Source organism: Lynx rufus, unplaced genomic scaffold, assembly GCF_022079265.1.
Source record: "Lynx rufus isolate CCGP_SWC_20201006 ecotype Redwood Valley unplaced genomic scaffold, mLynRuf1.p SCAF_27, whole genome shotgun sequence".
Lineage (NCBI taxonomy): Eukaryota > Metazoa > Chordata > Mammalia > Carnivora > Felidae > Lynx > Lynx rufus.
In genome coordinates, this window is record NW_025814842.1 from 379,042 (window position 1) to 405,000 (window position 25,959).

Consider the following 25,959-nt stretch of genomic DNA (forward strand, 5'->3'; position numbering starts at 1 on the left):
TGAGGATGTTTTCAAGAGCTCTGGGGGTCTGGTGTCGTGGGGATTCAGACACAGCAGGTGCACGCACAGAGCCGGGAGACCACCTTGCCCAGGAGGGGCACTGCTCTGGCACAGAGACCCTCAGGGCTCAGGCGAGGCCCCCGGTCTTACAGCCCAGGCCTGCCTTCCCGGCTGGGCTCCCACCGGACGGCAGGCGTTCATGACTCACCAAGTGCCTGTAGGGCCGTTTCCCGCACCTGTGCAGGGCAGGGGGTCTCCACCAGCCTCGGCCACACCTCGGGGACCAGCAGAGAGAAGACGAATAAGCAAACCCCAAGACCATCTTCCAAAATGGAGCGGAGACACTCAGCCAGGCAAAGGCATGAGGGCGGGGGCCCGGCCCCACTTACTGACTGGAGGAAAGGAGGCCAGCCACGCAGAGCCCCCAGCCAGGGCCCCCCAGCCCATGCTCCCTACGGCAGCCGCGTCTGCAGGCGCCCAGGGCCCTGCACCTGCCCGGCACCCGGGCCTGGGCCTCAGGGGCCCCACACCCCCTGCACAGACACGTGTCTATTCCAGAAAAGCCGACAGGCACGTCAGTCGGGGTTCTCCAGACAGACAACCAATGGGACGTATATGTGTAGAGAGACGTCGAGTCCAGGAATTGGCTCACAGCACAGTGGGGACCGCGAGTCCAGAATCTATAGGGCCGGCCGGCCAGCAGGGGATGTCTCCCCTGGGGGGACACGCGGGTCTTTCTTCTCTCAAGAAAAGCCTTCAACTGACTGGCTGAGGCCCACCCCTTCACTCAACATCAGCTGATGTCCATGCTAGTCCCATCTAAAAAATACCTTCGCAGAAACATCTAGACACCCGGGACCGCGGCTTGCTCAAGCCGACCCATCAAACTGACCCTGACCGCAGGGAGCCGCGGGGCCCGGGCCCCTTTCCCGCCATCTAGACCAGCCCCGCTGTGCGGGGGAGCTCACAGGCGGCCCAGGAACCGGGGGTTAACCCACTCCACTGTGTGCGTGTGCTGTTCGCCAGCTGAAAGAGGACAGCTCAAACCAGACTGGCCACGCGCCCGAAAGCTTCCGCAAGAACATGGGCCACCCGCGCCTCGCCTCGCCCCAGGCCTGGCCTGGGGGGGTGGGGGGGTCTCTTCTCGTAAGGAAACATCGGCCACGGGATGGTCACTGGGGTTTCCAGAAGTCTCCAACCAACAGAACAGCCGTCGGAGGGAGAACGGCCGACCCAACAAAACACATGAGTAACACTGCCTTCTCCTGCTTCGTCCCACGACAGTCTGGGTCGGCTCGGGTCAGATGGAGGCTGGCTTCCCCACCCGAGGCACCACTCAGACCAGGGAGCCACCAGGCAGCTCGCTGGGTGCTGTGGAGGAGCGAGGCTGGCAGGCTCGACCCAGGTGTGGCAGCTGTAGCCAGCGGGCCGCCTCTGGCCGTGTAGCAAACACCCAGGAAGCTGCACTTCAGGCCGAGAGCCTCGATTCCCGTGAACCCTGGGATCCCACCAGGACCTACCGGACTTGGTTGATCACAGAGGAAAAGGGGAAAAAAATCCAAGTTGCCAAGGAGACAACTTCAAATACATTTCCAGGAGGGTCGGGTTACGTTCCAGAGCCGGTGCACAAGCCCCTGCCCCCAACCACACGGAGGACGTTCCTGCATGGGGCCCCAGGCCCAGGGCAGGGCCCAGTGTCACTGTCACCCCACTGCCCTCCCTCGGCACCTTCTCCTGGAGACCCCGCAGGGAGCCACACAGGCCTGCCCCGGGCACAGCACGAGACCCACAAAGGTCCCTCTGCATCGTCGCCCATCACCCTGTGTGAATCACAGAGGGCAGTGCCATTCTAGAAAAGAATGAGGGGTGCCCAGACCCTCTTGTGGGACACACACATGTGCACACATCACGCGGGAGCAAGGAGCAGGACCCCGGCCACTGGGATGCAGGGCGCACGCTTGCTGGCTGTGTGGCCTTGGGCAGAGGCCCAGCCCTTCCCTGCCCCAGGAGGGACGCTGGCCCCTGACCAGGCCTCCCTGACAGGTGCTTGGGGGCTCACACAACGCCCGGCGCATCCTGGGCTCAGAAAGTCCCAGCTCACGACATCAGATTAACAAACCAGGTGACCACTCCCCTCCCTGGAGCTGTGTGAGGGCCCCCCACCCCCTCGCCAATCTGTGCCCATCACACGCGTTTAATGCTTTTTTTACCCGTGTCCTTGGACCCGGCTGGGAGGTCCAAGCCTTAGTCCACAGCAAATGATGGACAATTGTGTGGGCTGGCCACAGTTACTCCCTCAGCTCGGAGACCACGACCCCTGAGACCATGAACCTCAAAGCCTGCGAGGCCGGCAGACCAGACACAAGGGCCGGGTGGGGACTGTGGCTAACAGGGGTCCTTTCCCACCCCTCCAGTCTGCCGATTGTGGCTAGGTGCCACACGTTTACAGAGAAGTTAGATTCCAACTGCGACGAGAAAGACCTTGATTTTTAAACACTGGTAATTAATTCAAATGTTTTAAAAAACCACCACGCAGATGAATACAAACGCACCTCTGAGCCAAAGTGGCCCCGTGAGCACCAGCTTCTTATTAGTGAGTTGAAACCTAGGGCAGGAAAGGATTTGTGCCTTCGAGCCGGCACCACACCCTCCCCTTGGTCCCAGGTCATCAGAGGAGGGGCTCCACACGTGCACCCCTCACGGGGACACACAGGCGGTTTCAGCGGTTGGTGACTTAGAGCCACGGTCTGTCCCCCTCTCACCGGCCGCTCTCACCTAGGCACCTGCTAACGCCCGGGGACCACGGCTGCTCTCTGGAGGTGCAGTGGGCTGGACACCCAAGGTGGGGCGTCCTGTGCCTGGAGCTCAGGGCCCCACTGATGAGCTGAGCCGTGTGGGTGTCTCAGCACGGCCGCTGGTGCCAGGAAGGAGGCACCCCCACGACCAGCCTGGGTGTCCCGGCGAGTCAGACCCCGCTTGTCCAGGAAGCAGCGAGGACCCTGTGGTTGGTCACATCCAATGCAGATTTGGGGGTGGGGTCCAACGAAGTGGTGGCTGGAGCGACCCCCTCGACCCCCTCCTGGACCTCATGTTCTTAACTGGGAAATGCCAGGCCCACACAGACCCAGAGAGGGTGTCACGTCCGAGGCCACAGCAGAGGGGACATCACCCACCAGCCCCTTTGAGGAGCAGGACAGGACCTCAAGGGTCTCCCCCCCCGCCAAGCTCATCACGGGAGGAAGAAGCCGGCGGGCACTCCCCTGGACCGGCTCCACTCGCTGTCGACCTAGAATCAGAATTCATTCCGTTTTCTCCTTCCTTCCCTCTCCCTTCAGAAGGACTCGTGACTCACGCAGCCGAGAACTGCTGGGGCTGGGGTCCTCCAGAAAGATTCACACGGCTTCCAGGGAGCCTGGGGCGAAGGAGCCACACGTGCCCCCCACCCGCAGGCACCACGTGTCCCCGGTGGGTGGGCGTGGGGCTGGGACGGGCGCGGGGCCTGGGGAGGGGGGCGGGTTGTGCCTCCGGTGCCCTGGCAGACCCACCTTCCAGAAATTTCAGGCGGGTGGCGGAAAGGGACCCTGACACGCCCTCCCGGGAGTCACAAGCCGGATTTGTTTCCTGTCCAGGTCTCACCCGCGCTGTTCGTGCTTCGTGTGCCGGCAGAGAGGGCTCCGCATCTCACCGGCACCGACGACCCGGCAAGGTCCCCCCTTGTTTTGTTTTTATTTTTAAAAACGTTTATTTTTGGGCGAGAGCGTGCGAGTGTGCGAGCAGGGGAGGGGCGGGGAGAGAGGGGGAGGGAGGGTCCCAAGCAAACTCCGCACCGTGAGCACGGACCCTGGCACGGGGCTCGATCCCGCGAACCGCGAGACCGCGACCAGCCCCGGACGGCTGTCGAGAGTCAGACGTACCGACGGAGCCCCCAGGTGCCCCTCCTTCGTTTGTTTTGGACCCAGAAAGTGGCCACTGGCGCCGAGCAGGGCGTACTTTGCTGGCCGTGCAGAAACCCCAGCGTGGACGGCCTGCTCCGGACAGCGCCGGGCCCCACGCTGCCCTGCCGAGGCCTCCCTCTCTCCGGCGGCAAGATGCACAGCTGGAGAATGTGTTTTAATGAGCATGAACGTGAAATCCTTCCGCCCCTGAGCGCCACGGGAGGAGGAAGCGAGCCCAACAGGCGGCGGCATACTTGTGGCCCCGCGTAATCGGTGCTGCCCCCCGCGAGGCGGGCCCCCCATTCATTCCGGGCAGCGTCTGGGTGGGGGCTCACCCGGGGGTCCCAGCCCAGCACAGCCCTGGGGACGGGCAGCCACAGCAGCTGCTTGCCTCTGTCAGTGACAGGCGCGAGTGTGGCCGACACGGATTACGGCCCCAGCGCCAGCTGTCGCCGGGCCTCGTAAAAATGACTCACGCGCCTCCAGCCTGGGAACCGGGAGCCTCTTTTAAAAACCAACGTCTTCGTTTGAGGTCCTCGTAGATGGGCGCATAGTCGTGAGAGACGGCACGGAGAGATGCCACAGACATCTTTGTCCGCCAGTGACAACGCGCCACAGAGCTTGAGGTGCCGCGCCACCCAGGGTCCCGACGTGGGTTCCGACTCTCCACCCCCACTGTGCACACGCTCGCGTTCAGTCCGGCACAACGTCCTCCCGGGGCACCGCACGCCTGGGGACCCGACGCTGTTTTCCAAGAGGAGAGTCTCGCTTCCGACTCTCCGGGGCGAGAAGACACGACGGCACGGTGTGAGGCCGTTAGCGGGGCAGAGGGCGGGGGGCTCGGGGTCGGCACACGGGAGCGACGCGGACGGAGCCCCCGTGAGGGCGGCACTCACCTCCGTGATGATGAAGAAATCGTCCCCGGGCTCCCCCTGGACCACAATCTTCTCTCCGTCCTCAAACTGCACAGGCTCCAAGGCGTCAGCCACGGTCAGGCGCTCCCACTTCTCCAGCGACTCTAGAGTGGGCGACAAGGGGACCGTCACTGCGGCCTCGCCCCTGCCCTGCACCCGAGCGCTCGCTCAGCAAGTGCCGCGGATCGGCAGCGAGGGACCCGGGGCGCGTCTGTGCACTGGGAGGGCCTGGGCGTCGCAGCACTAAGTCGGGCCCAGGAGGGGCCCCAGCCAGCGCGCCCGCCGAGCACTGAGGCCACGACGCAGTTTAACGCGAACCTGCTCGGAACCACCACCGGCTGGGAAGACGCTTCGTCACCGCTCAGCTGCGAGGCTCGGCATGGCTCGCCTTCCGTTATTTCAGGTCAACACACTTAATTCCAACTCACGCTTCTCGGCACAGCTTGCAAGTTCCGTGTCCCCTGCCGCCCCTCCCCACACCTCCCCTTCCTGGTCACTGTCCATCCCTAGCCCTCAGGAAGGGAAAAAACACCCAATACGCCCCATACGCTCCTTCTGTAAGAAAATAACGACTGCCTGATTAACTATTTCTTTCTCGGCAGAAGAAACCTTCCCGGCCTAGACTCCTCAGATGCTGCTAAGTGGGTCAGCGGCTAAAAATACAAAGCAAAGCATTTATTTTAGAACTAGGTTAGGAGCGGGATTTCTCCACTTTAAGATGCCTGCCAGTGCTTCTCGTAGCAAAGGACCGGCTTTCGGGGAGCCGTCAGTACACACGCCTCACCGGCCCGCCTGGAAAGGTCTGCAAGGCCGGCGGGGCCGCTGGGGAGTCAGAAACCGGGCGTTCCCACGCAGCCCCGCACATCCACCGCCGGGGACCGAACAGAGCAGCGGCCTCAGAGCGGCACGAGGGGTGCTCGTCGGAGGTGGGCGCAGGCAGGCCGGCCGGCCGGCCAACGCGGAGGTCTTGCCCGTGGGTTCCGAGCGAGGGCCACGAGTCACGCTGCTGGGGGGACATCTGTCCCCGCGTGTCTCTTCAGCAAGTTCCTCGTTACACCTGAAAGGTGACGCTCCGAGGCCTGAACGTCGACTCGCGAAGCCGCGTCCCGTCAGAAGACGCCAGGAGACGGCGGTTTCTGGGCCCCGATCACTGAACGGGCTCTTCTCTGAGGCAACTCAGGAAACAAGCCCCGGGAGTGGTTCTTCTGCTGTGCACAGCCCGACCCTCCAGGCAACACGGTCCCTTTCCCGAGTGGGACGGTCAACACTGCACCCGCACAGAATGCAAACAGAGGCAGGCGTCCGTCCCTCCGCTGTCATAGACGTCCTGCAGCCGGAGACCGAGAGCCAGCAGGCGTGTGGCCTGCAAGCAGCACATGGGGAGGCCGCGGTGGCTTCAGTGCTCACACCCCCCAGGGTTCCGCCACGTTCAGTGCCCGCCAGGGGCCGACTCCTATGTCCGTGCGCAGAACCCCCGGGCCCCGGGAGCACCGTGGCCGCCCATGCTCCTTCCTGCCGGGGGCAGGCTGCCGAGACCAAGGCCCCCCCGCCTTCCAATGCCGGAGGGCTCCGTGCAGCTGGGTGACTGAGGGCCAAGGGGTCAGTCTTGGGGTCGCTCTGCCCGACGGCCACGGAGAAGCGCTAGCTGGCAGTGGGTTCATCGGAGGGAACAAAGCTTCCGCGTGCAGCTGAGCACTGAGCACACCTGGCACACAGTAAGAGCAGGAGGATCGGAAGGCGACCGGGGCGCTTGGGCTCCGAGGGAACGGGAGACGGTGAGGGACCAGGGGGCCCCAGGCCCGGGGATTTCTCGTGGGGCTAAAACACCCCTCCTCCCAGCCTCCGTGAGACCCCGAGGACCCGCCCACGAGGCTGCCGAGTCTCGTGTCGCCGAGTGCGACACCGACCCATCAGCACAGCACCCCTTCGTAGGACGCGCCCAGACCAGGCACCTGCAGAGACGGGCTCGTGGGCACAGGGCCTCCCCCGGGGGTGACAAGAAGGTTCTGGAACCAGGGAGTGGGGGTGGGGGCACAACCCTGAGTGCAGACGCCCCGAAGGGAAAAACTCTGGGACAGCGGATGCACTTGTACCACAGGAGCACGAGGAAAACGAGACCCTTCTCTGTTCGTTTCGCGGGACCTCAGAGGGTGTGGGGTCGCGCCGTGGCATGCGCCCCAACCCTGGGGTCAGACGTCCTGCGGCGCCCTCCCTGGCAGGCCTGCTTGATTGTTTTTGGTTAAGTTACTCAGATTCGCTACAAATAACTCAAGAAACGGAACGAAGCGTAAAGAATGTGAAAAAGTGCCGAATGCCACCCTACGTCACATCGCCTGGCCGAGTGCCTCTCCGGTCGTAGACCCAGACGGGAGGGTGGACAGAAGACGGTCACGGATGCTTTTACAAACATGACCACCAGGCGCTTCCAACGTAAAGTCTTAAAGTTTACTCTGCCTGAATTTAACACCAGGCAAAGAAACCAAGAGTCTCTCTGTCTCTTTTGAGGTAAGATACTTTCTTCTCCAAAACATTCCCCTAAAAGAGATCACGCAAAACACTGACTCAGTGGTCAGGTTTCACACACATTGATGCAGATGGAACGCCCACTTTTTGGGTCCAAAGGGGTAGAAAACAGGCCATTTCAATTTTTCTTGATGTTTATTCGTTTTTGAGACAGAGACAGAGCACGAACGGGGGAGGGTCAGAGAGAGGGAGACACAGAATCTGAAACAGGCTCCAGGCTCCGAGCGGTCAGCACAGAGCCCGACGCGGGGCTCGAACTCACGGACCGCGAGATCGTGACCTGAGCCGAAGTCGGACGCTCAACCGACTGAGCCCCCAGGCGCCCCAAAAACGGGCCATTTCTTTTTTTTTTTTAATTTTTTTCAACGTTTATTTATTTTTGGGACAGAGAGAGACAGAGCATGAACGGGAGGGGCAGAGAGAGAGGGGGACACAGAATCCGAAGCGGGCTCCAGGCTCTGAGCGGTCAGCACAGAGCCCGACACGGGGCTCGAACTCACGGACCGTGAGATCGTGACCTGAGCCGAAGTCGGACGCTCAACCGACGGAGCCCCCAGGCGCCCCAAAAACGGGCCATTTCATGTGGCTCGACTTGACACCCTGAACTGCAGGCAGGCTCCGTGTCGAGGGAACAGGTGGCCCCGTGTGGCCTCCCTCCCTTGTCGGTTTTTGCTCCCCGGTGTGGGCTGAGAAGGAGCAGACACACCCATCCCATCCAGGGTCTTCTGAGCCTGCCTCCGGGGCGCTGGCCCTCCTGCTCTGGGCGCCTGGGGCCTGGCGGGGGCTGCCTCGTGCCCTGCCTCGATCGATCGAATGCCTCCGTGTGGCTCTGCCCTTCCTCCGCCGGCAGCAGCCACACCCCCGGGCGCTCTCCTGGGCTCGGTGACGTGCCCTCCCCGGGGACCTGCTCCGCGCTCGATCTCGTCCATCCATCATTTGGAAAAAAAGTTATCGAGACAGTAGCGCACGCGACGTAACCCAGCAACATCCGTCCTGCGCAAAATCACGCGAAGGTTTTGTCACGATTGCTTCAGATCCGTTTGTTAAGGTTTTAAAATTTTTAGTTTGTTATCAGTGAAGCGTGGTTGACCGTAGCATCACCGATAAAACGCCGGTGCCCTGCGCAGGGCGTCCAACCTGACTTCTGCCTCCCTCCCCGCGGCTACGACGTCCCAGGACCTGGCAAGATGGCTTCGCAGGCCCTGCTGAGCCGGGACTGTCTGCAGCTTTCTGCCTGCCCGCAGCTCTGGTCACTCGCTTGACTGCCCTCCACCCCAGAGGACGCGGCAGGCCTCACGCCGTCTCCACCGCCTGGATGCCAAACACCGCGGTCTCTCTCTGCGCCCTCGCGAGAGACTCCCGAGGGCCGTAGGGCGGGGGGCACCGCTGTGCCTGCTCCTCCCGCGACCCTGCGGACCTCCGAGGCTGGGCCGGAACGCGTCTCTCCAGCTCTTCCCTCTTCAGGCCGCTGCTCTCTGGGCGGACGTGTGTCCTAGACGAACCGTGTCCTGGATTTGATTTCGGATTCTGTGGCCGTGCCCTCTTCCTAACTGGGTTCCTTCCGTGTGTGGCTGGCTCTCAGCTTTTCTTGGTACTTCCGGCACCTATCCCAGTCCCAGTCTGTTCGGCCGCGGTGGCCTTTCCCCCGACGCGTCCACGCGTGGTGCAGGGGGGTGCGGGTGGGGCTTCCTCCTGACCTGCCCCCCAGTCCTCCGCTGGAAGGGCAGGCGGCGGGCACCCCCCACCCTTGTCTCTGCAGCCTGGACAGCGGGCCCCGGGCAGAGGGGAGCCCAGCTGGGAGCCAGGGCTGCTCCGGTGCCGGGTCAGCCCAGCATCCCTACGGGCTCACGCCGCACAGAGAGGGGAGCGCCCCGATCCTGTAACCTCATCCGCGAGCCTCAGCCCCAGTGCCGGACTCACACCCGGTGGGTTTTGTTTGCTTCTTTTCCTTTCTTGCCCCAGCACGCTCTTCCCCATCCTCACCCAGAAGGCCATGAGGACTGCTGCTGGACAGTGGTTTCCAGAGGTTCCCGGAGGCTCGGCACTCAGCTGTCCCTCGCCCTCCCAAGCGGGGCCCCGCCCGTGGGCTAGTGCTGCCCTGCGTACTTGCATTTCAATTAATTAAAATGGGACAAAATTAAAATGCGGTTCCTCGGGCACACCAGCCACAGGTCAAGTGCTCAACGCAGAAAGGACCATTCCCCGACGGGATCGGCCGGCTACAAACGGTGGCCCCTGTGTACGTCACAGCTACTCCAAAACACTGAAGACTCTTGCTGGTGAGAGTTCTGTTGACAGGGCTGGAAATCGACTGAAATGCAGCCAACGTGTTTATCAGACCACAGGGCGAGAAAGGGCAGTGAGTGCACCAGGGGAAACCCGCTTGGGAAAAAAGAACAAATCAGGCCCGGGAACGCTCGACACCGGGGACCACGTTTACTAGAACACGAAATGGGTCTCGAAACTGACGGATACGGAGGAAGGGCTGGCGGGGACACCGAAAGCAGAGGGACGGACAGGCAGAGCACGCGGGACGAGGGCACAGACGGCCCAGGAGAGGATGACCGCGCCCGGCGGATCAGACACAGAGCTCTCGGTGCACGTGGACGGACACACACGCACGTGCACGTGTGAGTGTGGCTGTGTGCGCACACGTGTGTGAACGTGCCTCTGTGAGTATACGCACATGCACGTGTGCAGCTGTACCTCGCGGGTGCATACGCGTGTGAGCGTGCGTGCGAGCATGCCCGCGTGGGTGCATACGTGTGAGCCATGCCTGTGAGGGTTCACACGTAGGCCTGTCCCAAACCCACACGTCACCCAGAGGACTGGACCTTCCAGGCACACGGGGAACATGGAAATGGCTGGACCCAGCAGGCAGGACTCAGATGAGACCGGAGGAAGCTACCGGCACAGGCTCGCGCACGGCGTGGGGGCCACTGACCCAGGATGGAGACCTTGCTGAGAAACTCCTCGTACATCTTGCGTTTTCTCAGGGTGCTGCCCTGTTCCAGAGAAAGGAGAAGACAGAAAAGAAGGTGGGTCTTTGTGCCTGAATCATGTTGACATTTCCAAATTTCCCCAAATGACTCTGAACTCTTAAAAGGAAACCCTTTGACCATTCCATGTCCCGCAAGCCCCTCAAAGACCCCAGCCGGCACCTCCTCCGGGCAGCTGCGCCTCCCCTGGCCGCCGACAGTGACCTCATCCAGCCCGGGCCAGTGACTGGTCCACACGACGAGCACCCAGCCAACCAGAATCCGGCACTGGGGTTTCCACGTGCTCAAGGCAGATGTCCCCAAGGCGGGATTGCAAGGGGTACTGTCTGAGCCGGGCTCACCGCACCCCCACCCTTCCCCCCAACACACACACACACACACACACACACACACACACACCTGGAGAGGCTCTGGGGCTGGGGGCAGAACTGAGTGTGTGATATGCTAAGGGAGGGAGTAGCCGACATGGGTCAAGTCCCCGGGCTGGTCGTGCCTGAACCTGGGGCCTGGTGAGAAGGGCCAATGAGTTGCTTCTTTCCCAACCAAGTGCTGGCTGAACAAGATAAAACCAGCAGACAGGGCCCTGTCAACCTCCGCCTGAGTTAGAAATGAAAATCCACTCCAAAAAGTAGAACCTGAACGCGAATTGGAAAAGGGCACCCGCTTCCTCAAGCACGCATCCCAAGTGAAGGAGGCGGCGGCCCAGACTTCCAGCAGCCAGCACCAGCCCGGCAGGTAGAGAGCAGTCTGGACTTTATCCCCTTGGCCTGCTGCCCAGGGCCTTTGCACAGTGTACGCACTCCACAACTGGACATGGCTGCGCCACCACTAAGTCCTGTGAAGCACTGCACATTCAGAAAACGGGGACGTGCTCTCCACCGGCAGAGCAGCAAGCCTGGTCTGGTTAAATTCAAACGGCCTCATCCATCACTGGGATGCGGAAAGGATGGGTCGACCACAGACCCGACACCTGGTATGGAGAGAGGAGGGAGGAGGACAGCGACGGTGAGAACGTGCTCGGGCCCGGGCAGCAGCAGAAACCCAAAACGCTCAGGCCCACCTCAACCTCGCGAGAGTCCCGTGAGACAAGGGCACGGTTACCCTCATCCCCAGACGAGGAAGCAGGCTCGAGGGGCAAGCAAATGCCGAGACTGGGATCACAGGAGCAGGAATGAAACCCGGGCTGGGTCCTACACATCCCACAGCTTGGTGACGATGGTGGTGATGGTGGCGAAGGTGATGGAGGTGATGGTGGGGTGGACAGTGACGATGGCGGGGGCAGCAGTGATGACCTTTGCCAAGTACGGTGGTGGAGGGTGGAGGGCTGATGGGGCGGTTCGGGAGAGTCCCGTTCCACATCCACATCGCCCGTAACCTCCCATGCTCTTAGGCCAGTCTCACCACCTCGGGGCCTCAGTTTCCCCAACAGGAGAGCGGTGGGTCAGCACCACGTTCTCCGTGTCTTCGACCTGGGCTTCTCCCTACCTTCCTCCAAACTGCCCACATCCTCACCTCAGCCCAGAAGGCTCCTCGTCTGCTTCCCACTGAGACGCAGAGGGAGAGCCATCAGCCCCAGAATGACCACCCCCCCCCCGCCCCACCATCAGAGATGGGGCTGGAACCTCTGCAAACAGGCCCTCGCAGCTGCCCAGACACCTGATCTGGGAAGAGGTGAGCTCAGCTCAGACGTCCCCAGTGCTGCTAAGACCAGCGCCTCGAAGGATCAGCTCTCTCCGTGACCCTGGGGTCGCCACCAGTCTCCACTCTACAGGGAGGTGTGCAGGTCAGGGAGAGGTCGTAACCTGCTTGTGGCCACTAAGAGGCATGGGCGGGGTCAAGGCAGGATGTCGATGTACAACTGGTGTTCACGCCACAGAGATGGAGACGTGCTGGGCATCCTCCCCCTGCAGAGGGCACCCACTGCGTGCGGTCCTGGACCGCGGTACGCTGGGCATCACCCCTCCCCTGAAGCACCAGGCCGCCCGGTGGCTGAGCAGAGCCGGGACCATCTGGCCCTCAGCCTCCGAATTCAGGGGGTCACCACTACACCCACAGTCTCCTGAGGCTCAACCCAAAGAAATGCTGAGAACGTCCTAGAGCGTAAGGTCGTTTTCGGACAGGCCCTCTTCGGGTAGGGGTGGGGGGTGCTCAGCGCCCACAGAAAGGGCTGGAAACTGGGGGACCGGTGGCCCTCCCCCCGCAGGGCCTGACATCTGAAGACAGAGGCAGCCCAGGCTGACACCAGGAGGGCCCGTCCCCAGCGCACGGAGTGCACTCAGGAGCCGTGGGTAAGTACGGGGCTCTGCCACCGCCTGGTCGGTGCCCTGGAGGCCCGGCCTTACCATTCTGCAGTGAGAACCTCACGGTGCCTGACACAGGGCACAGGGACCGATGGCAGGCGAGGGCAGCGCTGGGAGGCCGCTCCAAGAGGCCAGCACAGGGAGTCCACTGGGGCGGACACCCCGTGTCTCGTGGCCACACAGACACGGGACGCATAGGAGAAGGTGGGAGACTTGGGCGAGCCAGGATGGGAAGGGCGGTGCTGAGCGTGGGAGGCGCTGGGGGCGGGGGGCAGGGCAGGCCCCAGGCAGGCCAACGGAGGCTGCGGTGTGCACCTTTCCCCAGCTCAGGGCGTCCAGGACTTGGGAGCTGCACGCACACGTGACACAGGAGGGGCGTCCGGACAGCCCTGGGTCCGATGGTCACCCCCCGACTAGGCGTGCGGGCAAACATTCCCACTTCCGGCCTGTTTCCTCGGCTGCACAAGTGCCGCCCCAGAGGGTCCCGTGAAGGTTACGGGAGCCCAGGCCTCCCCAGCACCACAGAGGCTACAAGCCCCGAGTTCAGAATCCACACAGAGGCCCACGGTCATCCCCGGGGCCCTCCATCCGGCCAGGCCCCAACAGGGCCAGGGGACCCAGCCAGCCGTCCACCTCCCTGCCGGACGACACAGCACCGAAGGGGCTTCTGCCGGGCCGCGGCTGGTGGCCGAGGCGAGGACGCAGAGCCAGGCGGCCCGTGGCAGAGCCCAGGGCGTTTCCAACACCGTGGCCGCCATCGTGGCCGGTGTGGATGCTCAGCCCGGGCCACCTGACGTCCTCGCCGGCCTCGCCGTGGAAAACACATTTCTTCTGAAAAACCACCGATGGCTCCCACAGCCCTCCCAGCAAGGATGCCACCCAGTGGAAGACAGGCCCGACTCTGCCCAGGGACCTCGGACACTAAAGGCCAGCGTAGCTGGGTCCAGCCGTCTCCTGCTGCAGGACAGCTCACGGGAGGAGACTGGCCGCAGCGGCCGACCGAGGCGCCCCCGCCTTGGGGTGGCTTCCCGCTGTGATGGAGACTTTGGGTGAGGGTGGGTGGGAGGCAGCTCTGAGAGTCTGCAGCACCCCTCGGCGCAGGAGAGGCTGGCGTGGGACTCCGCTTCCCGGGTGCACGGTGGCCCAAGGAGATTCTCCGCGTTCTCCACGCAGGGGGAGCTGCCGGCAGACCAGGACGTCCCCTCGCCGCAGATGGGGGGACAGAGCCCGGCCCGGCTCAGTGGTGGTGGCCGGGTGGGCTGGCCTCGCCAAGCTCGGTCCGTGCCTCCGCACCACACGGAGCAGCAGAGGGAAGGGAAGGGACGCTCACGGGAACTTTCCAGGTCAGACGTCCCGGATCCCTGGGGACGCCACTGGCACCCTCCCCACCCCCGCTCCCCATGGCGTGTCCCAGCTCAGCGCTAAGCGGATGCACGATGGCGGGGCCACTCTGCATGATGGGTGCCTCCAAATCGGTCCAGACCCAGGACGGACGCTAAAACGGATGCCCTCCGGCAGGACACTCCCTTCCGAGGCGGCCGGCACTTGCCATGTTCCTTCCCCGGACTCGGAGGCTCTGCGGACTCGCAGCACGGCTGTGACTATTCTTAGCACACGGGGCTTCAGAATGAAGACAGAGGAAGCGCCAGCTGCCTGGGTGGTTTGGGAACTTCCCTGAATACAAGGTTCCAGCCACAAAGATCCCACAGCCCAGAAGGACTCAGCACTGACGATGGTGAGAAACAGCGGCTTATGCAACACGGGCCAGGTGTGTGCGGAGGGGCAGAGGCTTCTGGGTCCGCTCCCAAACCTGCCCGGGCGGGCAGGGGGCGGGGTGGGGGTGGGGGGTCAGGGCACCCCCCTCCCCCACCGGGCAGCCGGCCTCTCCCAGGAAAACAGGCGCCGGCAGGTGGAGGACAAGAGCAGAGAGCACGGGCTGGGCTCCGGGACGCAGGGACGTGCGGCTTTCTCCCAGCGTATCCGGGGCTCTACGTCTCCCGTACGCGGTGGGCGCTCCGTCGATGCTTGCTGAGTGCACGGAGGGCGCTTCCTCACACGCACGGAGCCCGATCAGACCACGACCCCCCCGACGGCACTGAACCCTCCCCGCGTCATGCAGACCCGGTGTTACAGCGGGACCAGGACGGGTCGGGGGCGTGGGTGTTCCCAGGATGAGGGGCAGTCTGGGCCGGGCCCTAACCCCAGGCTCCCATCTGACTGAGGCCTGGGGCTTCTCGAAAGTGCCTGTGGACCGAACCCAGGCCTCCCCCAGAGCGTCCCCAGGTCACAGCCCCCACCCCACGCCATCACCGGAAGCTGCACCGTCCCCGGGGACACAGCCTAGCCCTGCAGGGCACGTGGGGGACACCAAAGGTCTCCAGGCTGGGGGCTGGTCTCCCTCACCCTCCCAGGGTCAGGATGTTTCCATGCCCCCCAGCACGGCCCCCCGTCCATTGTGGAAGCCGCTCTGGGGGCCCCCCTGCACACTCGGGTGGGAGCTGAGGGCTCTGTGGGGGTGGTGAGCCCACGGACTGCATCGCCCAGGGGACCCCTACGTCCCCATCCCCGGTGGTAACCCCGCTGCTCCCTCTGTCCACGCAAGCCCGGACACTCCTCTCTTGGACACGCTGGTTCCTGCTCAGATACGTCTGCTCAAATGCCACCTCATCACGGGAGCGGGGCTTGGGGCCTTTCTAGAAAACAGCAGCCCTTCCGCGCCTCTCAGTCACCTCCACCCCGTTCTCAGCTTTATCTTTCTCCAAGGAACTGTCATCACCTGAGGTGTGTGTTTGTCCCCTGACTCCCCCACTAGCACGAGGGAAGCTTCCCAAGGCCGGGTGCGGCACCCGTGGTATTCCCGGGTGGGTCTCAGCACCACGAACGTGTGTGCGGGACGGGCACCGAGTGGGCACAGGCAGGGCCTCCCCAGCTCCCAGATCACCTGTGGGAGCCCCCTGTGCATCTGCCATGCCCCTGATGGTACAACAGGGGACCTGTGCCCACCCTGCACCAGCCAAGAGTGGATGTGGCTACACGTGAGAGAGAGAGGCAAAAACGCCTGAGGGTTGATCCCTGGGTGAGGATGTCTGGGGCCAATCTGTCTGGTCCCGCTGTGCCGGGGCCACCACAGAGCCAGGCCCCTGGATCTCTTTGCTCTACCCCCTTGGTGAATGGGTTTCTAGTCTCAGTCACCTCATGATCCAGGGTGGCAGCGAGAGCTCCAGCCATCACGACCCCATTCCAAACAGCTAAAAAGAGACAGGGAAGGAAGGCAAAGCAGCCTCCCCAGCTACCTGCTTGCCTTTTAAGAAGTTTCCAGAATCTCTCCCACACTTCCCACCCACCCCACTGGCCCTTATCTACCACCCTCCCTTGGATAAAGCTAGGGTTCCCGACAGACGCTTGGCTGCGGGTGTGCCGGGTGCCGCTCACCATGAGGATGCGCCGGTAGCTGTCCCGGTCAATGCCCCAGAGCTTGAGGTCCGTCTTGGCCTTCACGGTCGCTGCCCTGGGGGTGCCGTAGATGAGCGCCAGCTCCCCAAAGCTGCCCCCTTCACTGATGCTTGTCACCCACTCTCCATTCACGTACACCTTCAGGGGACAGAGAGAGAAATGTCAGAGACGTCCCAGGGGACACGTGGGGTCACGCCGGCGCGTCCCACACCGGGGGCCCTCCTGCACGCCCACCAGAGGGGACCCGGCAAGGACCTCGCCTGCCCGGGCACGGCCTGGACCTCTGACAGCTTTGCTGCCCGTCGCACTCCCGGCCCCGCACAGAGCCCTGGCTGGGCGGGGGCGATGGCACCTTCTGGGTCCTGGCCCCAGTTGTCGGCGAGACGGGCCGGAGATGAAGGGGAAAGTACCGCCCAGGGCTCCTGGTCCGAGCAGAGCCCTGCCTGCGTCCCTGGCCGGCCTTCGATTCGGTTCCTCCTCCGCCTTAGGTGGGCCTTGGGGCCCGTCTCCCCAGCCGCACGCACACTCAGGGCTTCCTCAGGGCGCGCCTGCGGACGCCCTCCGGGTCTCTGCCCGGCGCCCCCACCTCCAACCAGCACGCGGGCCCGGCCTGGCCCGGAAGGAGCCATGTTGGCAGGGCCTGCCCTGCCCGGGACAGCGCCAGGCTCCCTGGGCCTGCGGTCAGTGGAGACGCTGCTGGGGCACCGACGAGACGAGGCTGTGCTGAGAAGGGCCCTTTCAGCCCGCGTGCGTACTCGGCACAGTGCTCCCACTATGACCGACCCTGCACGTTCCGGACCGCACAAGAATGGCGAGATTGTCCATTATGTGGTGCCGATCTGGTTCCTATAAACTGACACAACGCGGGCATTATCCCCCAGCGTGTCAATGAGCTTTAAGAACAGCTCCCATTGGCAAAATGGGTGCGCGTCGGGAAAGAATGGATTGCGGTGAATCACGGGCGTGATTCTTGCCGGAATCAACGACTCATTATCTGCCCTACGACTGACACACAGAAGCGCGTGTCTGCAAGGAGACGCCATGCAGGTGAGAACCCCGCGTTCCGTGCGAGCGAGGGCCAGGGGAGACCCGGCCGACCGAGAGGGGTGGGCGCGGCCCGAGGCACAGTGAGGCCCAGGAGCCGGGGCTCGGCACTCGCTTCCCGCAGGGAAGTCTGGGCAGCGGGGCCCCTGGGGGAAGAGACGCCAGGGTCCACACAACGAGGCCCTCGAGGAACGAGAACAGCGTCCCGTCCTTCCCACGAGGCAGGGAACAGGCCGCCTTGCTCTGCCGCGGACGTGCAGGGATGCAGGAGTTTTCAGGGTGCAGGGACATCCTCCAGAACGTGCACCCCTGGTTTCCTCAAAGGGGACCCAGGGCCCATGGAGAGGGGGCAGTGACCACTTATCGGTGTTCCCGGTGACCCAGGCACAGCCGGGCCAGCCCTCCCCGCACTGGGCTTCCTTGCGGTGAAGTCCTGGCCACGGAGGCGTGACTCCCCCAGCGGCCACGTGCATGGACCCCAGCTGCATAGCTCCAGGACGCCCCAGACGTCCCCAGGTCCCCTCCAGCAACCACGGCCCCTCGGGAAGCAATCGGGGGCACGTGCCTCTGCCCTCGCCGTGCACTACGTCCTGCAGGACACAGATGGTTCCTGTGACTCCTCCAGGGGGAATGTCGGGCTTGGGTCGTGGGTCGGAGGTCGGGAGACTTTGCTGACAGTCTGGGGAGGTGGGTGGGCCTGTGTCTTGTGCCTTAGGGGGCACAGAAGCCACCTGCCTCCATCGGCTGCCGGCAGGGCCAGCCCGCCCAACAGACAAAAGAGCACAGGGACCCAGGGGACAGAGAATGGGGCTCAGCAGAGCCATCCAGACGTCCCTGGACCCCGGTTTCCTGAGGCACATCCCCAAAGGCAGGGCAGGACTAAGGGGACCCCCTTCCCTGCCCAGAGCCCAGGCCTGGGAGAGCTCCCTGTGAGACGTCAGAGAAAACCATTGTGCGGAGCCACAGAGGGCCCAGGACCACACTGCAGGCCGGCCACAGAGCACAAAGAGGCCATCCTTCTCGGGACACTGGCCTCTGTCACGGCGACCGGCACAGCGCCGGGCCCCACCCCAGCTGGCACGCCAACGGGCTACTTCTTGCTTTGTTTCACTTTTTGTTTCTTTTTCTTTTAGAAGAAAAATGGTGGGAGGCCCCACTGGGCTGCACGCACGGTCCCACCACTGACAGTGCCTTCTCCAGCTGAACCCGGGGCCCCCACCCATCCGTGTGTCCACCACCCCGGTGTGGACTGAGCGCCCCTCTGTGCCCTGCGCGTTCTAACTGCTGGCGGTCAGCAGGGGAAGGCAGCGGGTTCCTGTCCACAGGACTCACCCACCGGCCGGGAGAAAGGCTGCAGGCAAATAATCACACAAACGCACATTCGTCGTGACACGTGCTCCGGGCGTGAAGAGAGCGTTCAGAACGACCACGGCAGTGACTGTCTGCAGCGAGCTCTCTGTGAAGGGGAAGTTGAGCCAGGCCTGAGCGTCCGGCGCAACGAGCAAAGACGTGGGAGAAGGGCGGCTGAAGCCCAGGACAGCACGTGCAAAGTCCCTGGGGCCACAAAGGAATGGACACTAGACGCGGCATGGCCAAGCAGGGACAGACGCCACGGGGGCAGGAGCAGGGGGTCAGGGAGGGAAGGGCTGCAATGTTGTTCTAGAAGCAAAAGGCAGCCACGGAAGGTTCCGGAACCTCGTCTGGTTTACACTGTGACACTCCCTCTGCTGGGGAGGGGAGAACAGTGTGGGGCTGCCCGAGGGGAGAGGGGGAGGCGTGGGGAGGCCACTCAACAGGTGGCTGTGACGTGCCCAAGCTGGGCAGCCTGCTTCCGCTCCACGGAGGGGTCCAGACGGCGATCGGACGGGGCGCGCAGGGGGGCACAGGGGCCTGCTCACGAGAGCCCGGGGCAGGGGGGCCCGTGCGTGGAGGGGAGGGAGCATCGCCCGCCTGGCCGTGCCCCCCGCCCTCCCGACCCGGGCATCTCGGTGCAACGCTCTACCGCCCAGAGAGCAGAAACCATCTGGGAGGTGGAGACAGAGCGCGTCCGGCGGGAGGAGTGCCCGCAGCCCCGCCCGCTTTCTCACGCCGCCTGGGGCCGGCCTGGCGCGGCCCGCGTGCCCCGCTGTTGTTTTCCTTCACAGACGGCAAGGACAAGCTAATGGCCCGTCTCCTCCCGCCTCCCAGGCCCTCACGGGAGCGCCCGGAGTCGGCCCCCGCGTCCAGGTCACTCAGCCGGTTGCCCACAGGAGCCCTGGGGGCAGGGCACACCCCGCGGCTCTCCCTACCAGGCCCGGGCCGTCTCTAGCCCCGAAGCCGGATGCCCACGGGGCGGCCTGGCTGGCTGCCGCTCACAGCGCGCCCCGAGCACGGGCGTTGACGCTCCCGTCCGCGGCACCCGGGCCACGCGGGTTCAGTTTCCACTCGGGTGGAGAGCCGGCCGGCCCCCTCCAGAGGAGCCCCAGATCTGTCATGGCACACGGGCCTCCTCCTGCCCCCTCCCCACACAGACCACACTAGGCGCCCACAGAGCAGGATTTCGCCAGGACCCCGGAGCGCCCCTCCTAAACGCGGAGCACGGCCACCACCACACTGGGGCGGGTCGGCTCACCGTCGTCCCCCAGTCCCAGAGGACAGTCATTACCCGCGGAGTCCGAAGCAGCCCCCGACCACAGCGGGCCCCAGATGTGCTCTGTGGACGAAATGGCTTGGAAGGCCCCAAATGCAGCAGAGAAACATCAGCACCAGCTCTAGGCCGTGGCCACAGCACGTAGTAAGTGACTGATTAACAGGGACAACCTGAGAACAGGGACTAGAAGAGACACTCACACCTCGTTCATAGCGGCATGATCCACGACAACCAAGAGGTGGGGGAGCCACCCCGTGTCCCCTGACGTGACCAGACAGACACAGTGCGATCCATCCACACAACCCACTATCACTCAGCTTCACGAAGGAAGGAAACTATGACCCTGCCTCAACGCGGATAAACCTCAAGGACGTGACGCTGAGTGACGCAAGCCAGACACAAAAGGACACGCACCGGGACCGACTCCCTCGAGGTCCCGGGGTCGTCAGTCTCACGGACACAGAGGAGACGGTGGGGCCGGGGCTGGAGGAGCGGGTGGGGGTCGGTCCGTGCGTAACGGGACAGAGTCTCAGTGTGGGGAGATGGGATGTTCTGGAGCCGGAAGGTGGGGCGGCCACACAGCAGCGTGAATGTGCTCGGTGCCCCTGAGCTGTAGGCTTGAAACTGGTTAAGATGGCAAATTTCACGTTGTGTGTATTTTACCAACTTTAAAAAAACAGAGCACCAGGCAAACGCTGAATAACAAGTGACCATGCCCCGGGGTGCCCTGTGGGGGGGGGGGGGGGCGCAGCTCAGAGGCCTCCCCTGGAGGCTGGGAACCGGGCGGGGCAGGAGCCTGGGGGTGGGGGTGGGGGTGGGGGCGGTCCCGGCACAAAGAGGGTCCGAAAATAACGAAAGCCTCCCAGGATTAGGGAGGAGCCAGGCCTCAGACAGAACTACGTTCCTGAGCCCTAAAATCGGCAGCGGAGTATCCTTTTAAGTAGAAATGCTATGTTCCACGAATAAAACAAATTGGGAGATATTTTTAAACTCAGAAAAATGGATTACAGCTCTTGGCAACACATGCTGTGGTGTCTCTCGAAAACCATAATTGAAGCCGAACCTGGTGTTTTGGGCACCGGCCACCTGGCCATCCCCCCAGGGCGCCGCTGGGCCGAGGGCAGCATCCACGCCGCAGAAGGGGAAGGTGTTCAGGGTGCCGAGCCCAGCCAGGAAGAGGGCCCGGAGGGGCGGGGGTCGCCCTCGGGGCTTCCAGACTTCGTGGGCCCCCCTCCCCTCGTGAGGCCGCACAGCCAGGCTCGGCGACCCCGGGGCCGGGTCAGCCAGGCCAGGCCGCTCCCCTGTGCCCTGGAGGGCGGCTCACAGAAATGGGCACGTTCAGCGTGGTGCCAGGGCCACAGAGAATCTGTGTGATTCCACGCCGGGAGCATGGTGGCAGTAATCACGATACCCCGTGCCCCATACCGCACCCCAGCCAGCTGACATCCCAGATTCCTGACTGCGCCCTTTTGATTCCCTCACATGTGGCTTTCAACCACACTGCAGTGCTGCCCGGTGGGTCCCACATCACAGAACGGCGCCCGCCCAGCTGGGGACCCGAAGGGCCTGACAGAGGGACCCCTACGAGGCACTGCCTGGCCCAAACCAGAGACTCTGTCCGGACGCGGGCGTCCACCCACGGTGCCCAGACATCCTGCTCCAGGAGCCTGGGTGCGGCGGGCACCTTAAAGACACCTTTGTACCTGAACTTCTGAGGCCGGGGCCGGACCCCGCCCAGACAACATATTTGGGGAACCAGCTTGCAAGAAGGTGACCTCACATCTTCCCTCCCCAAACCGCCTCCGCGGGTCCCTGGCCTAAAGAAAAGCCAGCTATGACCCCTGGCGCGTCATAGGGAGGCTGGGGACTGCCTGTCGGCCCCTACCCCACCCCAAGGGGCCCTGGGGCTGGGCTCTGTGACCCCCCCTGGGGGTGTGGAGGGTCCCTGTCAGGAAGGGCAGGCCAAGCCAGCCGATTCTCAGCTGCCTCTTCCCCGTCACGTCCCACTTGCGAAGGGGCCGGGGGCAGTGGAAGGAGACGCTATCCTGTGGGACCTGAGGGCACTCGGACAGATGTAACGGTGGGTGTGAGGAGGGAACAGCCCACGCTAAGACGCTGAGCGTCAGGGGCACCATCATCTGGGGCGGCAGGGCCCACGAGCTGTTTAGGGGACCCTCTGTCAGGGGGCAGGTCCTGGTGGGCACCCGCCTCTCACACCTTCAAGCGCTTCCCGCCAGGTGCACTCTCTGCATCAGAGCTGGGGGTGGGGAGCTGCGCGGGGGGCGGGGGTTCTTCGTGGTGCAGGTGCGGGCAGGAGGGGGCAGGGATGGGGTCTGCCCAGGGCGGTGGCCGCAGTGGCCCAGAGAGAGCAGATTAGCGGGGTTTGGGGGGGGGGGAGTGTAGAAAGAGGGACCACATCCACAGAGCCTCCTCCTGACCCCACAACGGGCTCTGCGAGGCCGCATCAGGAGGACTGCTCCCTTTGGTCTGTGAGCTCTGTGTCCTTCGAGGACCTTCTCCCAGAGTTCTTCCAGGCTCCTGAAGAGAAATGCAAGAACTCTGGGAGAAGGTCCCCCGCGTCCCGCACCCGCTCACCCCAGCAGCACCCCGGGTGTGCCCAGAAGTCCCGAGGTTTGCTCTCGTTGCTGCCTGAGCCCTGGTGGCACGACTCGAGTCAGCCCTTTGAAGACGTCTCCAGACTGAATTAGAAGATTCACGAGCTCCAGCGAACACAGAAGAGGAAGGAACATCCCAGGGGAGGAGAAGCAGGAGCCAAGATCTGGGTCTGGGTCGGGCTCCCTGTGTGGCAGGGAAGGTCCTGGGTCATCAGCGCAGCAGCCCAAGAGAGGAGCTGGGTGTGGCTCTGCCCGGACTAAGGGGCAGCCGGGCTTGGGTGGGCGGGGTCTTGAGGATGCATAGAAGTTTGCGAGGAACAGCAGAAACAGGAACCGATGGAAAAAAGGAAAGACCCAGAGGTCTGTGCTGTGCACCGCCGTCTCCCTCGTGACCGGCAAACCCTGAGGGCAGGGGCCACGTGCCCCCAAGTGCGTTCTCAGCACACAGCAGGGCTCCAGAAACATCTGACCAAAAATGTGAGCAAGGTGAGGACAGGTGGGGGGGGGGGGGGCTCCTGACCGAGAACAGGGTCGAGGAGCCGGGCGGGGGAGGAGGGGGCCCCTCGCGGGCAGGGACCGCGGTGCAGGGGGTTGGCATGGAGACACCGAGCACCCCAGCCCTGCTGTGTAACCTGGCCATGGGTGTGTAACCACAAGCTGAGCTGAGTCACAGGAAGGAGGTGCTCGGCCACAGACAACCATGGGGCCAGGTGCGCGTGCGGAGGAGGGACGTCCCAGGGAGGACGGGAGCGGGAGAAGCGGGAGCAAGAGGGGCAGCAGGGGTCCTGGCAGAGGCTGCACAGCGCCAGCAGGCCCCAGGAAGCGAGAGGGCACCGCTCAGGGCGGGGGGGGAGGGCAGGCCCCAAGAAGCAGGACCCCAGGAAGCAAGAGGGTACTGAAGGGTGAGGCAGGCCCCAAGAAGTGGGACCCCAGGAAGTGGGACCCCAGGAAGTGGGACCCCAGGAAGCAAGAGGGTGCCACTTGGGGGGGCTGCGGGCCCCAGGAAGCAGGACCCCAGGAAGCGAGAGGGCACCGCTGGGGGGGGCAGGCCCCAAGAAGCAGGACCCCAGGAAGCGGGACCCCAGGAAGCAAGAGGGCACCGCTGGGGGGCGGCACGGGCCCCAAGAAGCAGGACCCCAGGAAGCAAGAGGGTACCGAAGGGTGGGGCAGGCCCCAAGAAGTGGGACCCCAGGAAGTGGGAACCCAGGAAGCAAGAGGGTGCCACTTGGGGGGGCTGCAGGCCCCAGGAAGCAGGACCCCAGGAAGCGAGAGGGCACCGCTGGGGGGGGCAGGCCCCAAGAAGCAGGACCCCAGGAAGCGGGACCCCAGGAAGCAAGAGGGTGCCACTTGGGGGGGCTGCGGGCCCCAGGAAGCAGGACCCCAGGAAGCGAGAGGGCACCGCTGGGGGGGGGCAGGCCCCAAGAAGCAGGACCCCAGGAAGCGGGACCCCAGGAAGCAAGAGGGTGCCACTGGGGTGGGTGCGGGCCCCAGGAAGCAGGACCCCAGGAAGCGAGAGGGCACCGCTGGGGGGGGGGGCAGGCCCCAAGAAGTGGGACCCCAGGAAGCGGGACCCCAGGAAGCAAGAGGGTGCCACTTGGGGGGGCTGCGGGCCCCAGGAAGTGGGACCCCAGGAAGCGAGAGGGCACCGCTGGGGGGGGGCAGGCCCCAAGAAGTGGGACCCCAGGAAGTGGGACCCCAGGAAGCAAGAGGGCACCGCTGGGGGGCAGCGCAGGCCCCAAGAAGCGGGACCCCAGGACGCAAGACAGAGCCGCTGGGGGGGGCGCGGGCCCATCGTCTGGTCACCTAAGGGACTTGGCCCTGAGTCAGAGAGAAGCCCATTCGAAGGCTTTCCTGGAGACGCTGTCCGCCAGGCCCCGTGTGGACGGCAGCCTGGGGACCCAGGGAGGGACGGATGCCCTCAGCACTTGAGTGGGGGGGGGGGTGGCTGCAGGGGTGTGTCTGTGCCACGCCCAACAGGTCCACAATGGGTGGGGGGCTCCCTTAGCCCCGGACCAGCAAGGTGGACAGAGGAAGGTGAGCGGGAACAGGAGGAAGCTGTCCAGGGCCTTGGGGTCTGTAAACACTCGGCTCCCTGCCCGCTGTGCGAAGCGCTGGGGACCCTGGGGACCACCGTCCGTGGGCGCACACCCTCTTACTCGCGCCACGCTCAGGTGCGTTACGCCGGCCTCCGGATGAAACGCGCTCCTGGGCTGACCGGACCGCGGACGAGGCAGGGAAGAGATACTCACGTCCACTTCTCCTTGGTCGATCACGTAGAAGTTATCTCCTTCGTCCCCTGTAAGGAGAGAAACACGCTGTGCACACCGCGAAGGGCACTGGGGGCCACGCTTCCGTCCCCCCGGAAGCTGGACCTGCCCCAGCTTCACAGAGGCCAAGGTCCCTGGGTCTCGCCGGGTATGTCTTGTTAAATAAAACTCGTACGCGCGACACGAGGGTTGACCCACAGGGGCACGCTCCCCTCGCGCGGCCCCCCATGCTCCGTGTGTGGTGGGGCCCCCGTGGTCCCCGCCTGGCCCGTCTCAGGGTCCAGCTTCGCTGGTGGAACGTTACGGAGACGTGGGCTTGGTGTGCAGAGAGCCGTGACGTTTCTCGCGGGCGGGCGGGCCTTGTGCTCACGGGAAGCCCGCGGCCCGGCGCCCTGGCTCAGGGAAGCAGGAAACATACCTTGCTGGATGACGGTCTCCCCGGCGATGTGCGTGACGGGGAACATGGCGTCGAATATGTCGCTGCAAGAGAACACACGCGGCATGTGGGGGCTGCGGCAGCGCGAGGCACGGACCCCCCCCCCCCCCCACCTCACGCGAAGCAACCAGCTCCGGTCGCCCGGGGAAACGGAAAAATCCGCCTTCGGAGGAAATCGTGACCCTTCGTGGCCCTGCCGTCCGGGCAACAGCTCCCAGCCTCCAGACCGTGTCCGTGCCGGGATCCACGGGGTTCTCGGTCCGGGTCTCCACAGAAACGGAATCACACCGCTCGCATTGCGTCAGACACAAAAACGAGCTGACGGCAGACCCTGGCTGTTCCTCGCGTCAGGAAACGTCCTGTGGGCCTGCTTTCTGCACACTTCGCTCGAGGAGTGTCCCGAGATCCCCGAGGCAGGAACCAGGGCCTCTACGCGGCCTGGCCGGCCACCGGAGCCTGACCCGCGGGCCGTGCCAAAGGGCGGCCTGGCCGTTAAGTTTCCTAAATGTGGCTGTCGGATGGACCGAACGGGCAGGACACAGGCAGGGGGGGAGGTGGAGCGTGGGACCCTCATCTCCGCGGGACTGCATCCAGAATGCACCGTCAGAGGTCAGCCTCGCTCCCCAAATGCGATGGCCACGCCCAGGAGACCGCGCCCACCCACCCAGGGGTCCCGAAGGAGAATCGGGCAGCTGGGGCCCCTGTGTGGTCAGGGCACACGGCAGGGCTCAGGGGGGCCTGCCTCCTCTCCCCCCGCTGAACGGGAAACCTTCGCCCGACTGGTCAGGGGGAGCGAACCTCAGAGGAACTCGCGGGAGTTGGACACGACCCCCCAGGGGCAAGC

At 64.3% G+C, this 25,959-nt stretch overlaps 1 protein-coding gene across 2 annotated transcripts in view; it reads right to left on the reverse strand.

The window, feature by feature from the left end:
* PRKAR1B (protein kinase cAMP-dependent type I regulatory subunit beta) overlaps positions 1–25,959 on the reverse strand; it is a 105,684-nt gene that overhangs the window by 8,373 nt on the left and 71,352 nt on the right. For both annotated transcript variants that reach the window (XR_006964074.1, XM_047089386.1), the window contains exons 5-9: positions 25,098–25,159; positions 24,662–24,708; positions 16,104–16,262; positions 10,317–10,377; positions 4,832–4,953 (exon numbers count right to left, since the gene is read on the reverse strand). Coding sequence is in view for 1 of the 2 variants with exons in the window: in XM_047089386.1 (XP_046945342.1) it covers positions 4,832–4,953; positions 10,317–10,377; positions 16,104–16,262; positions 24,662–24,708; positions 25,098–25,159 (451 nt within the window). In the remaining variant the exon portion in view is untranslated. The remainder of the gene's footprint in view (positions 1–4,831; positions 4,954–10,316; positions 10,378–16,103; positions 16,263–24,661; positions 24,709–25,097; positions 25,160–25,959) is intronic.